General features: G+C 40.2%; 1 protein-coding gene across 10 annotated transcripts in view; it reads right to left on the reverse strand.

Annotated features, from left to right (window-relative positions):
- Window positions 1-918: 918 nt before the first annotated feature.
- Window positions 919-13,744, reverse strand: part of LOC119731169 (protocadherin-15-like) — a 93,785-nt gene continuing 80,959 nt past the window's right edge. For 8 of the 10 annotated variants that reach the window (XM_038204228.1, XM_038204227.1, XM_038204225.1 and 5 more), the window contains 5 exons: window positions 11,849-11,935; window positions 10,038-10,074; window positions 8,969-9,108; window positions 7,849-8,182; window positions 919-3,635 (listed from right to left, as the gene is read on the reverse strand). In XM_038204228.1, coding sequence (XP_038060156.1) covers window positions 3,090-3,635; window positions 7,849-8,182; window positions 8,969-9,108; window positions 10,038-10,074; window positions 11,849-11,935 — 1,144 coding nt within the window. In that variant the 3' untranslated portion in view covers window positions 919-3,089. Of the gene's footprint in view, window positions 3,636-4,911; window positions 4,960-7,848; window positions 8,183-8,968; window positions 9,109-10,037; window positions 10,075-11,848; window positions 11,936-13,744 lie in introns of all 10 variants that reach the window. The other 2 variants (XM_038204235.1, XM_038204226.1) reach the window with 2 other exon arrangements.

Consider the following 13,744-nt stretch of genomic DNA (forward strand, 5'->3'; position numbering starts at 1 on the left):
GTTCCTAGACTGTTTATGAGAATAAAAAGCCACTAATTGTATCGTTTGAGCCCATCTAAATAGCAGGCGCTGTTGAAAAGCAATTGGTACCTTGGTAATCGTGTAGTTTAGGGCATCGCACCACTTACGTTTTACAAATTCCGTTTATAAATCAAAACTCTGCCCTCTTTCTACAATAAGACAGCTGATACTAAACATCTTAACAAACTATTTTGATGATTTCAAACACACAAAGTTAGCTTGAGTAACTCCAGCTTCAAAGCTCATCAGGAATTTGACATAGAGCTGGAGCTAAAACTACGTTGTAGATACTAGATTCTAAGAGGCCCTAAAAATGGGACTCTCTGTATCTGTATCACAAAAATGGTCCTTTTTCCCTCTATTAATCCCAACCCAGATTCCATGAAACATAATGAGGTATGTTTAATGGAATCTGGTTTGGGAAACTAGAGGGAAAAAGGACCATTTTTGTGATACAGATAGTGACACAGAGAGGGTCCCGTTTTTTTTACTCTTAGAATCTAGGATCTACAGCGTAGTTTGAGCTCCAACTCTTTATGTCAAATTCCTGATGAGCATTGGAGCTGGAGTTACTCAAGCTATTAAAAAGTGAGTGACTTTTCCTGCTTGTATTATAGCCAAATGTTGAGATGTAAAGTCCCAATAAAAAAAAGGAAAGTGTGTTCGTTCTCTTATATTGGAACGGGTCCGAAACCACACCATTACCATTACCATTACCTGTAAGTCTTTGAAAGAGGGCCGTTTGGCATTTTCCCCGCAGAAGTTTCAAGCAATTTGTCCCAACTTGGGCGTTCCTGCTAGTGCTAGTGTAACACTTCAGCTACGACTGTCCTGGCCCAAGTTGGGACCGTCCCAACTGAAGTTGGGACCGATGTCTAAATTGGGCGTCACAAATCCACTAGTTTAACTAGGAAAACAACATACCACAAGAAATGAAGTTAATTGACTAAAATATTTCTCTACCCAAGTGATCAAAGCAAAGGACATATGCCAGCATATGAACAAAATAATGAAAAACATGCAGCTTTGCTTTTAACCCTGTTTGTAAAGTACACTAGAAAAGAGCTAGCAAAATCCTGCGCTGTTTAAGAAAAAGTGATAAAAACGTTTGACATTATAAACACATAGTGCAGCTGGATCGCAGCACATACATGCGATGATCAGGTACCTGGAAAGAAATTCGGACATATTCAGCCTCTATCCCGAAATCTGCGAGTCAAAAAGTCAGTCCCGTCACTTGAAATTGTGCATTTTGTGTGCTTAACACTTACTGTTCATGAGTATAATTTACAATAAGAATCAGCCTCCAAAGTATGTTTTGCAAAAAAGTCTGACCTTAAAAACCCTGACATTTGCTTAAAAAATACGAAAAAAAAAATATCATGGCGACTTCATATGTAGATAAAGCCCCATTAATATGTCTTTTATACTGGACTTCCTGGACAGCGATGTGTGCTTCGGAAGCTACTTAACTGTTTACTGCGGCCGAAAGCTTCTGAAGGAATGCGGGATCGTCCCTTATATGTCATTCCCCGATCGTTTGGTGCAACACATGATTGTGGAGGTGTGCAATGACATCAGGGGTGATCCTGCATTCCTCTCGAAGCTTTTGGCCACAGCACGCGCCTTCCGCCACTATCTCATCGCTGTATCGACAAAAAGTGACTTTTTCCTTCCACGGCGTTTAAATCTGACCCTCTTGCACAAAGCTGATGAAACTCGCTCCATGAAATTTGTAATGCTTGTTTACATGATCTGAAATTTTGGTTTAATTCCATTGATAAACAACAGAGTTATTTACGATCAAAAGTAGGACTTTTTTTTTTACACGTAGTAGCTTCAATAGCGAATATAAAGTGAAAAAAACAGTCTTTATTTCGAATTCAGGAAACACAACTTTTCAGGAAAATTTGGAGAAAATCCAGTATATTTGAGACACATTGATGGGGCTAATATAGACACCAACCCCCACAGTGGGTCTCCTACCTGCTAGTACTACCCGTCCAAATGTTCCTCAAAACAATCCAAAAAGGCACGCGTGGTATTTATATAATACTTTCTGAAAAATACTGCCTCTCTTAATATTTGTGATTATATATATTTTTTTTGTTAAATCCAAGCCTGCAAGTGCAAACTTACCATTAAATAAATCAATATTTCAATTTTTTTTTCAATTCGCACACCAATTAAAACCATTATAGCCCCTATCTTGAGTGTTCTGCTCTATATAAGTTACTACAAATGTATATAAACTTACTATACAGCAATGTTTTATCATTATATAGTTTGTACAATTTTGTGAGATAATATGGAGCTGAAATATTGATATTTATAAAATCACGCTATTTTTAGGCACTAATTAATACAAATCTTTGTGATATAAAATTGAAGGATTAAAATGCATGCGTGGTAGAAACAAAAATCAAAAAGTTTTTGAGTTGTTAATCTTGTACAAGTATTTGAAAATATAATATAGAGTACAGTGTAATTTAAGTACATGAATTGTGAATTACACAATCATTTGTTTTAAAATCAGCGTAATTAGGTGAATAGACTTGATTAAAATTTCTTGATTAAAATGTAGGCAGCTTTAAAGTCGATATCACAAAAGTGCTTAAATTTGCTCACTGAAGTTACCGTAGCAATTTTTTGTTCGCTTTTGTCACTCATATTTTTTTCCCCTTTTAGAATTTCAATTCTATAAGGGGCAAATCATTATATTGAAACTAAAATGGGACATTTTACCATTTGAAATTGATATCTAAAATTTACTTTGGAAATTTCAACTAAAATCTTCGTTGTCTGAAATTGTTTTGGTCTCAAAATATAGCAAAACATCTCCCACGTCATTCTGGGAAACAACTGAACTCCAAACCTCAAAACTGTTATTTCATTCATATAACTCGAAGGGCAGGATTTGTCTTAATTGAATCGACCAATCACAACGGCCGTCCCGTTTTGACCAACAGAATTGATTGGCCTATTGCAGCAAGGCGTGAAAAAACTCTGAACCAATCACAACGCACGTATCAAGGCCTGACCGAGCTCTGAACCAATCATAACGCGCGTTACAAAACCGTATTCATGATGTCCCTCTCATTCCACGGCGGCTGTGTGTACTGGTAGATCGGTTTCAGTAAATCTGGATTTGTCTGTGCCATCTCGTTTTCGTTGTGATCACGGCTGTCGCTAGGGTATTTTTTGCCCTCCGCGACACCGAAGCTGATATTGCTGTCTTGGTCCGACGCCCGACGCTTCCGAGACCGGCTCGAAGATCCTTTCGGTCTACCGGACGACGAATGCATTTTGCCGCTGCTGTCCGACAACGCCCTATTCATGCCTTCGTCGGAGCTGGTCGACGAGCTCCTGTTCTCGCGATGTCTGTGAGGGCGCCCGGCGCGCTTGTGTTTCTTCCGCGATCCTTTCCTAGTCGGTGCGTTGGATTTTGTCGTCGTTTCCTTGCTGGAGGAAGTTTTGGGTTGTTTTTGCGAGGATTGTCTGTTCTCCATGTGGACCAGTTTGACCTGGTAGTCGTCCAGAGCGACGTGGGAGTGTTTCTGATTGGACGGCTCCCATGGTGTACTTCTGCTGCCGCTAGGTCCCGCGAGGTCGTCCTGTAAAACGGACACAAGCATCGGTTTAAATCATGACGTAAATTCATTGCATATAATACATCTGTCATCAATATGGTAAACAGCTTTATGTGGGGGGTGTGGCTTAGGGGTTAAGGTTCTTGGCTCATGATCAGCGGGTCAGAGGTCCGAATCCAGCTGCTGCCCATATCTTGTGTCCTTGGGCAAGCCACCTTACACCCACTTGCCTCTCTCCACCCAGGAGTATATTTATCCTGGCAGTAGCAAGGGGAATAACCTACGACAGACTGCCAGCCCATCCAGGGGGAATAGAAACATTCTTGGTCGTTTCATGGCCTGATGCGCCATATTGGCTTGTGACAGGCTTCACAATTACTTGACTTTCAGCACTTGATACAAAACGTTTTAGAACAATCAGAATGGACTACCATTGTTTACTCTTTACAAAAAGTTTCATGACTGCTTTTCCACTTAAAACTGGATTGCCTTTCTTCATAAGACTTCATGTACACTTTTCAAAACTTCAAATTTTTGATGTCATTTTTACTCCTAAACAAAAAACTAACCATGTGATTTATGATCAACAATTATGTAAACAACAACAAACTATGACGACAAAACCTGAAAAAGTAAACAAGAGACAACAATGATTGCAATGTCACCAACGCAGGAAATGCAAACAAGGACACAAGGGCAATGGCCAAAGTTGCAGAGGACATGAAGAATTTTGCACCAGGGATGTAGTCGAGTCCATCACAAGCCCCTGCAAGTCCATCACAAGTCCTCCAGTCCCAATTCAACTCACAAGCTATTCAAATGAGCTTTGACATAGGCATTCCTTTGTCATTGTTCATCTACAGTTACTTGTGATGGACTTGTGATGGACTTGTGACTGGACTTGTGACTGGACTTGTGATGGACTTGTGATGGACTTGTGATGGACTTGTGACTGGACTTGCGACTGGACTTGTGATGGACTTGTGACTGGACTTGCAGGGACTTGCGACTGGACTTGTGATGGACTTGTGACTGGACTTGCAGGGACTTGTGATGGACTTGTGATGGACTTGTGACTGGACTTGCAGGGACTTGTGATGGAATTGTAATGGACTTGTGGCTGGACTTGTGATGGACTTGTGATGGACTTGTGACTGGACTTGTGATGGACTTGTGAGGGACTTGTGATGGACTTGTGATGGACTTGTGGCTGAACTTGTGACAGACTTGTGAAAGACTCGAATACATCCCTGCTGCGCTCACAAACACGATGAGTGAATGTCAAAGAAAATTGTCTGACCTGTCGGAGTTCTTAGCGAAGGCTGAGGGGGGCAGGTCAGTAGTCCAACTGGAGCCCACAAGCACCCAGACATGAAGGCAAACACCCAGACAGAAATGGAGAGATACCCCGCACCGAAAGAGAACCAAAAAAATAATGGGGACAGAAAAAATAAATGGTTAGGAACCGCCACCAAATCTGCGCTACTGCTGGAAGAAAACACTGCCGAACTGCGTTTTTTGGAGCAGCACGTTTCAAAATTTAGACTTCGGCAATAGGACGCCAACTTCTGAGCGTACCTCACGTTAAGTTTATTTAAGGGCAACTTTATAAATTTAGGGTCCAAAGTGTGACATTTTTCCTGTCTCTGTTTCCTTGGTACTTTGTAATTTGCCATTCAAGTATCATTAAGAATGACTTGAAACGATTTGTTCTTGGCTGGGTAGTTTGCTATTCGTAATCACTCTTGGAGGACGACTGCATTAAGGAGTGCATCAGAATTATAAAATCATAGATGTCAGATGTAACAGGGACAGGAAAAAATAGTAGACACCAAATTTGTAGAATGGTCCTTGAGCTAATGCGCTAACGTGAGGTATGCTTCAAATTTCTTGGGTCGCAGTGCCAAACTTCCCAAAGCTAGATTTGATTCATCTTGTTGATAGCACTCTGCTCTGTCATAGCAGTTTGGACTAACACTATAGAGCAATCCAGCGAACGAAATTAGAAACCATTTTCGAGGTGGTGCCATGCTCGCGCGCATGCCGCACGCGTTCTTAAAGAAGAGGCACTCGCGCATTTTGGTAACACCTTTGGTCAAAGGAGCCCGGAGTGCATGCGTACTATCAGAGCGCGACTCGCGCGAGCCTCACACCACCTCAGAAAATAGCTGTCGCCAGTTTCAGTAGTCTATAGGTAAGCCGAAAAATCTTTAGCGGGAGATTTTTGGGCCAACTTGCCTTTCTGGGTGATACGTAATGATAGAGGTAGGAGTTGTTTAAGGGTACACCCTTACGCCGTTGACGCCCTTCCAATGATCCTGGCTATGCAAATATGCCGGATATCATTGGACGATTCGCAAAGATACGAATGCGTTAGTGAAAGAAATGCCATGATTATGATTATAAAATGAAAGATGATATAGTTATTTTCGAAATTTCGACTTCATCCCCAGCTGTGGCTTAAGGCTTGAGCTTTTTGATTTCACGGACAACAATACTGGCCCGTTCTCCTTAATAAAGACCCCAAATTTAACCAGGAGACTAAGCTGGGAAAAAGGCCAGCATTTCGTAAACCCCATTAAGGGTTTTGAATTCTGGGCTTCACTCCAGCTTTATCTGAAGGAGATTTGGGGCCCTTGGTTTTGGGAACGCTGGCTTAATCTAAATCAACGATCAGGATAACTAAATCAGATAAAATGAGCCAATACTTTAGTGTTTCCATTTGTTTTGCTGCTAATTAAACGATTTTCAAGCCACAAATGATCCAAAGTTGGGAACAAAGCCAGAGTTTCAAAAATACCCCACTGGATGATAATGATGAAATGAATGAGAGATTTATAATTCGATAACTCTACCATGAAAGCTGCAGAGAAACTAAAAATTACAATTCTATACAAATGACTAACAGTTAATATTCTCATATGATGGGTAAAAAATAATTAAGAAAAAAACCCCTCATAATTTCATAAGCGATTTATTATTTTGTTATTTAATAAACATGATAAAAAAATGACTACAAGTGATCTATGTTCATATTGTATGCAATAAATATGAATACATTTTTTTTTAAATAAAATTGTTACTTTTGATAGAATTTTGCATCAAAAATATTAATTTTCACATGAATTAGTATTTTAGTAGTTTTGCTTAATGTGTACCAATATTTTGTCAGTTTGTAGTTTTATTGAAATTTGAATATGCTTCCCCATTATTTGTTGTATTTAACACATAATGGACTTCAAAGATGTAACGTCCAGACTATTTTCAATTTTCCCCTCGATATTTGCACAAAAATAATTCAAATTGCTAATTTTCTGACATTACAAAAGTTATACACTTATGAATGAGACACTGAACAAAAAATATTGGTCCAATTTTAGAAACGCAATAATGACTTTACAAATTTTGAAATTATTTCAGGCCCGACAATAATTCAGTTCTCACAGGGTAGACTGGTTCCCGCCCCTATCAGCATTGATAATGTAGGGCCTGGGAACCAGTCTACTCGCCTGGCAGACCTCTTCATGCACAAAAGCAACCAAAAGTAAAAAGATGTTTTGTCGTTAAAATGAAACATACAAGTGAAAAAATTTGTTCTGAAAAAAAAAAAAAATTGTTGAAGACTTTATAGACAATACATCTTTAATCCCCTTTCAGTACTCAACAGAACTCTAACGAGCAATTCCAGCGTTCTGTAATGTCTGTGACTGAGCTTTTAAGAGGTCAGTGAGTAAACCTGAAAAAGTATTTATTTTTTCATATCTTATACATCCATCGTCTAGTAATGGTCAAGGAGATTACAGACTAGGAGTTTTGGATCATTTCTCTGAATCATTCATTAGATATCATGGTTAATTGGCTCTGTCATGACATAATTTGTATCCTTGTGGAGTCATTTCTTTGTTCTCGTGTACTAAACCAGAATTAATTTCCTGGGCTAAAATTCGGACTTAATATCCCTTATATAAAATATTCAATTTGCGACAGATCAACACACCTTGGATATTCCTAGTTTTTGAGTGAAATCCATATATCTATTTCGTGATAACCTTGTGGGGACGTATTCAGGTATAGAAATTGCCCTGTGGAGATGCATACAATCTTTTGTTCCCTATTATACACATGTCTCCACAGGGCACCGTGTACCGGATCACTGGAATCGCCCTAATGTGAAGTTTAAATACTGTCTGAATATTATTCATATATGTGCATAATTATGACATCATCATGAACTCACCTTGTGAGTGGACAACGACGAGTCGGTCCGGGCGGCGGACACCGGACTGCCCGTCGGGCTGAAGCCGTCCCCTAAGTCCGCCCCCAGGTTGTCGTAACTCCCCGACTCAAACGGCGACCTGGGGTCAGAGGTCGGCGTGGGTCTGGGGTCAAAGAGCGGCGGGGGTCGGATGGGCTCCCGGGGCGTGGCCTCGCCATGGCGATAGGGGATGGTGGAGACTTGGTGGATCTTGGACGATTCGTTAGGGGAGGTTTCGTCTTTTGTGATGGTGCCGCTGCTTGAGTAACTCGGCGGACCGCTGCTGGACGGAGTCTTACTATGCGAACCAGACCTGCTGGAAAATTTAAAAAAAAAAAAAAAAAAAAATCAATATTTTATTTTGATTAATTTCCAACCCTATGTTTGGACGTGATCCCTGGCTATTCTTTGACAGGCTTCTGGCTAACACCCTTGAACAAAGACATTGACAAAATGGGGACCTGCCAACATAGGGCTGGATAGCTCAGTGGGTAGAGCACCGGAACGGCAATCCGGAGGTCGCAGGCTCAAACCCTGCTCCCTTCAATTTCTTTGTCCAACTTTCAAATTATTATAATGCATATTATTTTTATTAAAAAAAAAAAAAAAAACGTCGGTAAAGGGCAAAACCTTATTTGATGTATTATAATGCACTTAGTCAGTTTCTCTTTGTGATTTATGTGACGATTTTTTTAAATTAAATAAAAGCTGTGTCCTCTCTGAGTGATCCCCGTTTGCTATTTCCCAGATTTACAGCATTGCTTATGTTGCTAGCATCGTGACTTTGGACGTGATCCCTGGCTACATGGGTTTATGGCTTCTGACTAGCGCCCCTTGAACAAAGACACTGACAAAATGGGGAACCGCCAACATAGGGCTGGATAGCTCAGTGGGTAGAGCACCGGAACGGTAATCCGGAGGTCGCAGGTTCAAACCCTCCTCCAGTTAATGTGGGGAGACCTCTGGGTGAGATTCTTGAACGCATTGCCGACAGCGCATAATGCTCATGTGAGAACCACGTATTCAGAATAAAGTAAGTAGTACGTACTTCGCGCAACAAATGTATAAAGTACAACAAATACCCGCGACCTTTGACCTGTACCTGCTTCTATTCCGTGACCTCTGCGACGACTTCTGACTGCCGCCGTTCCGGACGGCAGCTGCGATGCTATTGGCCGCGGCCGTGGCCTCATCCGCGAGATCGTCGGACGACAACTCGTTCTCGAAATCAATCGTGTGCTCCTGGTAGAAAAATAAGAACATTGACCGCGAATAGTTTCAGTAACAAAATATGAGTTTCGCTGATAGTATGCTCAGCCAAAATTTAGAAAACATAACTTGAATGGACATGGCCACTGTAACGACGTCATTTTGGAGTTATAAAGAGATTTGTATTCATGATAATATTATGATAATATTCATGATAATATTATTCATGATAATATTATTTCGTCAGCCGGTAAAATCATTGATTCATTTGCACACCAGTTTTTATCGGTTGCGATAAGTCATCGTTCATCACTCCAGACTCAAGAACCATCGAGTTTTAAGTAATTAGGTCTTGGAACCAGACAATGTAATAAGCTCTCGCATGTCTACGCTTACCTACTAAGGAAAGTTTACAAGTTGTTACAATTCAAAAATTATATTATTACATTCTTAATTTTTTAGGTTTAAGTATCTATTGTCAATGAGGAAAAATAATAATGACAGAGAAAAAGTTAGATCTTTGAATCTAGACTTATCATCCAATGCTTCAGTGCATATTTCTGTACTGCTTATGAAAAAAAGTGGGGATTGGGGCCTTGTGGTTAAGGTTCGTGACTCATGATCAGAGGGTCAGGGGTTCAAATCCAGCTGTGGCCATATGTTGTGTCCTTGGGCAAGCCACTTTACCCCCACGTACCTCTCTCCACCCAGGAGTATAAATGGGTACCAGCATTAGCTGGGGAGTAACCTGCGATGGACTAGCATCCCATCCAGGGGGAATAGAAATATTCCCAGTCGTTTCATGCCAAGGAAACTGGAGATAAAGGCCGGTTTGATGGGCCATATTGGCTTAGGTCAGACTTCACTTCATATGAAGAAAACAAAAATTGCTTGACACAGCACGGGAATAATTATAACAAAAAAACTTAATTAATTGAACTTTTTCTTTTCTGTTTTATTACCTGCGTCTCTCTTGGTTTCAAAAATGACGGCGCTCCCCTGTAAATTAAACAAAAGAAAAGGGAAACAAGTTTTGATATTATAATAATAAAAATTATCCTCATCAGTTGCATACAAATTAGTTCCACTGCATTGAATGACTGAAATTCACAGCAACGTTTGTTGTATGATCACCGCACACACAATGAAGCAAATGTAAAAAAAAAAAAAATCACAGTGTGTTTAAAACGTATCCATACACAAAATATTCATTTCCTGTAGTGGCGAGTTCTAAATATTTTTAGACACTGTCCAAAGTTTGGCACAGAAAACGGTTTCTGCGCTCCGTCTTCAAATGTGACTTCAATTCAAATTCAGAAGGTTTCTAGGAAAACTAATTCGCCAAAACTTTTCTGATCGACTGCAAAATTTCATGCTCAAACATCACTCACTACTGTTAAGTTAGAAAAGGTCACACTCTGTTTTTTTTTTGGTTAGGCCAAAAAAAAAAAGTCTCCGGTTTCTGGTATGCGCGCGCGTCGCCGTAGCCATGCGCGTCGGCAAAATGAAAAAGTTTTTTTTTCAATACAAGATGATGTCTCAAAACCGCCAAACTCACTGGTTTGACTGGATTCCTGCTGCTGCACAATTTTAACCTGTTTTTAGATGGGGTTATGATCGAGAATAAGCTTTATGTGGCCTCTCTGGACTCCCATATATTTGCACTAAGTTTAGTCGGGCACCATTTGCAGTCATTAGCCGACATTTGAAGCCAAAAAACCAAAAAAAAACAGGTATAAAAAAAAAAAAAAGCCGCGTCGCCGCACCACTTTTGGGGCAAGCTCCATACCAGAAACCGGAGACTTTTTTTGGGGGGCCTTAGTACCAATACGGGACAAAAAAAAAATGTGGGAACTATTGTTTTAGTGAAGTTCTGTATGTAGCACTTTCAAAATCTAGGGTATAAAAGCCCAATTCATAAACTTTCTTTTAGTACAAGAATCATTCAAATCACTCATGTACTTTTTAAGTTTAAACACAACCACTGTTTTAAAGTTCTGTCCACGGATCACAAAAAAAGTGTGTGTTCTTTCAGCAAAACGAAAACAATTCAAACACATCCCTATGTGATTTTTTCGTTTTGCTGAAAGAACACTGAACTTTTTGTGATCCGTGGACAGAACTTTTAAACAGTCAGAACTTGGACTCACCCTGTTATTCGTAAAATAAAAGCTTCATTTTCAAAAGACATGCATGCGTTTCAACTTCTGTATACCACGTAGACTTGGCCCAAGACTGAATTTGGAGTTTTGTTTCGGTACCGGTCTTAAACCCTACAAAGCGTTATATTCACGCATGCGTGACATGTGCTCAACATTTCCTGGATAGCGCTGCCAAACTTCCCCAAACTCTATGTGATTCATCTTGTCGATAACAACCTCTACTCCAGCGGTGACGTGTCCTAGACCGGATGCACGAGGGCGCCAAAAACCCAAATCAGTCTTGTACTAAGACTATACACCAAAACATAGGCCAAGTTCACGCAAGGACTATAGTTGACCAATGGTTAACAAACGTTTGCCCGAACTCTGTCTAGTCGACGGTGGTTGACTACGCTAGTCGACTATTTGGAACCAGCCTACTGGGGTTGGTTGCTTCGCTGGTAACCAATAGCCGCGCGCATTCATAACGCTAGCAGAGAGCCAGGATCCAGAAGTTTTGCGATGACATTTTGACCAGCGTTTGACTAGAGACGTTCGCACGTTGCGTCACAAATCAACCACTAGTCGACTAATGGTCCTTGCCCGAACTTGGCCCTGGATGCTTCACTTACTCTTCAAATAATAGTCTACCGTCCGAATCATCGAGCCCTGCACCAACGATTGGGGAGGTATCACTGTCGCATGCAGATCTAGGGTTGCTACATTTAGGGTTTAGGGGAAAACGAAAATATGAACCAAAATGGGAAGACCAAATATAGAACAGCGTGGCCACTCACCAAAACTTGAAAAAAAAATACAAAGATGATCGCAGTAAAAATTTCTAAGATTTCCCAAGAAAGTTGGGATATACCCGAAGAGTAGGAAAGACCCATTTTTTTCATGGGGCCGCCGTTGCGCAATACAAGAGTAAATTTTTTTATTTCATGTACTGTGCGCATAAGACTCACAAAGTGCTGCAAAAAGCATTTGAGCATGCGCAAACTCCTCATCATACAAACAAATCCCAAGAGTTGGTGAAACTTTCCGAAAACTTAGGGAAAAATCCCAAGGTCTCAGGAAAATTCCAAGATCTTGGGAAAAATTTCCAAGATGATGGGAAAAAATTTCAAGGAGTGGCCACGCTGGAACGGGAAAGGGTATATGAGTTGAGTGGCAGGGCAATGAACATGCATACCATGAATATGGAAAGGAATTACAAAATGAATGAATTTTTTTTTTCAACTTGCAAAACAATAAATGTACAGATTTTGGACATTCTTAAATAGAAAAACAACTGTTTTGTGTTTTTTTGCCTTTGGGGCACTTTTTTAAAACCCATGTATTTTTTGTTTGGAAAGCTGGAGAATTTCAGATTATTATGATTATTATGATTATTTCTCTTATTTTAATAGTTTTAAAGAATGTGCAGAACTGGTTTGTTTGAACATTAAAAACGCAAATGCAATTTCTGATTTAACTTCAGAACCTGAGCTAAATTGGAATTTTTGGTCCGAATTTTTGGTCCGAGTTTGGGTGCGAAATGATGTAACGCCTTGAGCACCAATACTGGTCTATGCGTTCGCTTTATAAATACACAAATTCACATTACAAATTTTGAGTCTAAATTTTGGGTTCAAATTCTTCCAATTTGAAACAAAAAAGTATTCGGTCAAGTATAAATGTCAGCTTCTGACAAATAGAGTCTGCAGCTGCAACTCAGTAAACTCAAAATTCCAAGTAGGAATAACTGGCATCATGATATTCGTAGGAAGAGATTTTAGCTGGGGCATTGTGGGGGGGGGGGGGGGAGGGGGAACTTTAAGAAGGAATGGATGAATCCATGGTGCAGGAGTACAAAAAAAGCCAGAAGTTGAAAGAAAAACCTCAACCCAAATGTAAATGGATCGACAGATCACTTTTAAACCTCTTATAGGATGGAATTTGCATTTGGATGATGTAAATTCAATATTGGGGGTTGCTTTTTTGCAGACGTATTTTGTACATACTGTATACTCCGTGTCGTCTGTGGCTCGTGAGAAAAACTTTACAAGTTTACTCGTGTGGGACTCGAACCCACGACCTCTTGCTTACTAGTGCTATAAAAAAACATCGGTGAAGGGCAAAACCCGAAATTGAATTACTAAATCACCCCAACGCAAATTGCATCTTGTAAATTATTTTGGTTGTGGGACCCGCTGCGATATTGGATTTGAACCAACCAGCCGACCTGGGAAGCTCGGTGGTTGAGTGGTAGGCGTCTGCGCTAGTAAACAGGAGGTCGTGGTTCGAGTCCCATCCCAGTAAGCTTGGGACTATTGTCTAACAAGCCCTTGGGCAACACTGAGCATACAGTGTTTATGAAAATATTTCAGTGAGGAGCAAACCTAATATTAAATTCACTTTTAAATTAATAATTGTTTTTCTCAAAAGCTCAGACTTCAAACTTCGCACGCACCTCTGTCGCTCCCATGTATCCATCCTATTCCTAGCCATCCATAATTGTGGTTTGAGGATAAACGGAAAAAATA

Source organism: Patiria miniata, unplaced genomic scaffold, assembly GCF_015706575.1.
Source record: "Patiria miniata isolate m_02_andy unplaced genomic scaffold, ASM1570657v1 HiC_scaffold_23, whole genome shotgun sequence".
NCBI classification, from domain to species: Eukaryota; Metazoa; Echinodermata; class Asteroidea; order Valvatida; family Asterinidae; genus Patiria; species Patiria miniata.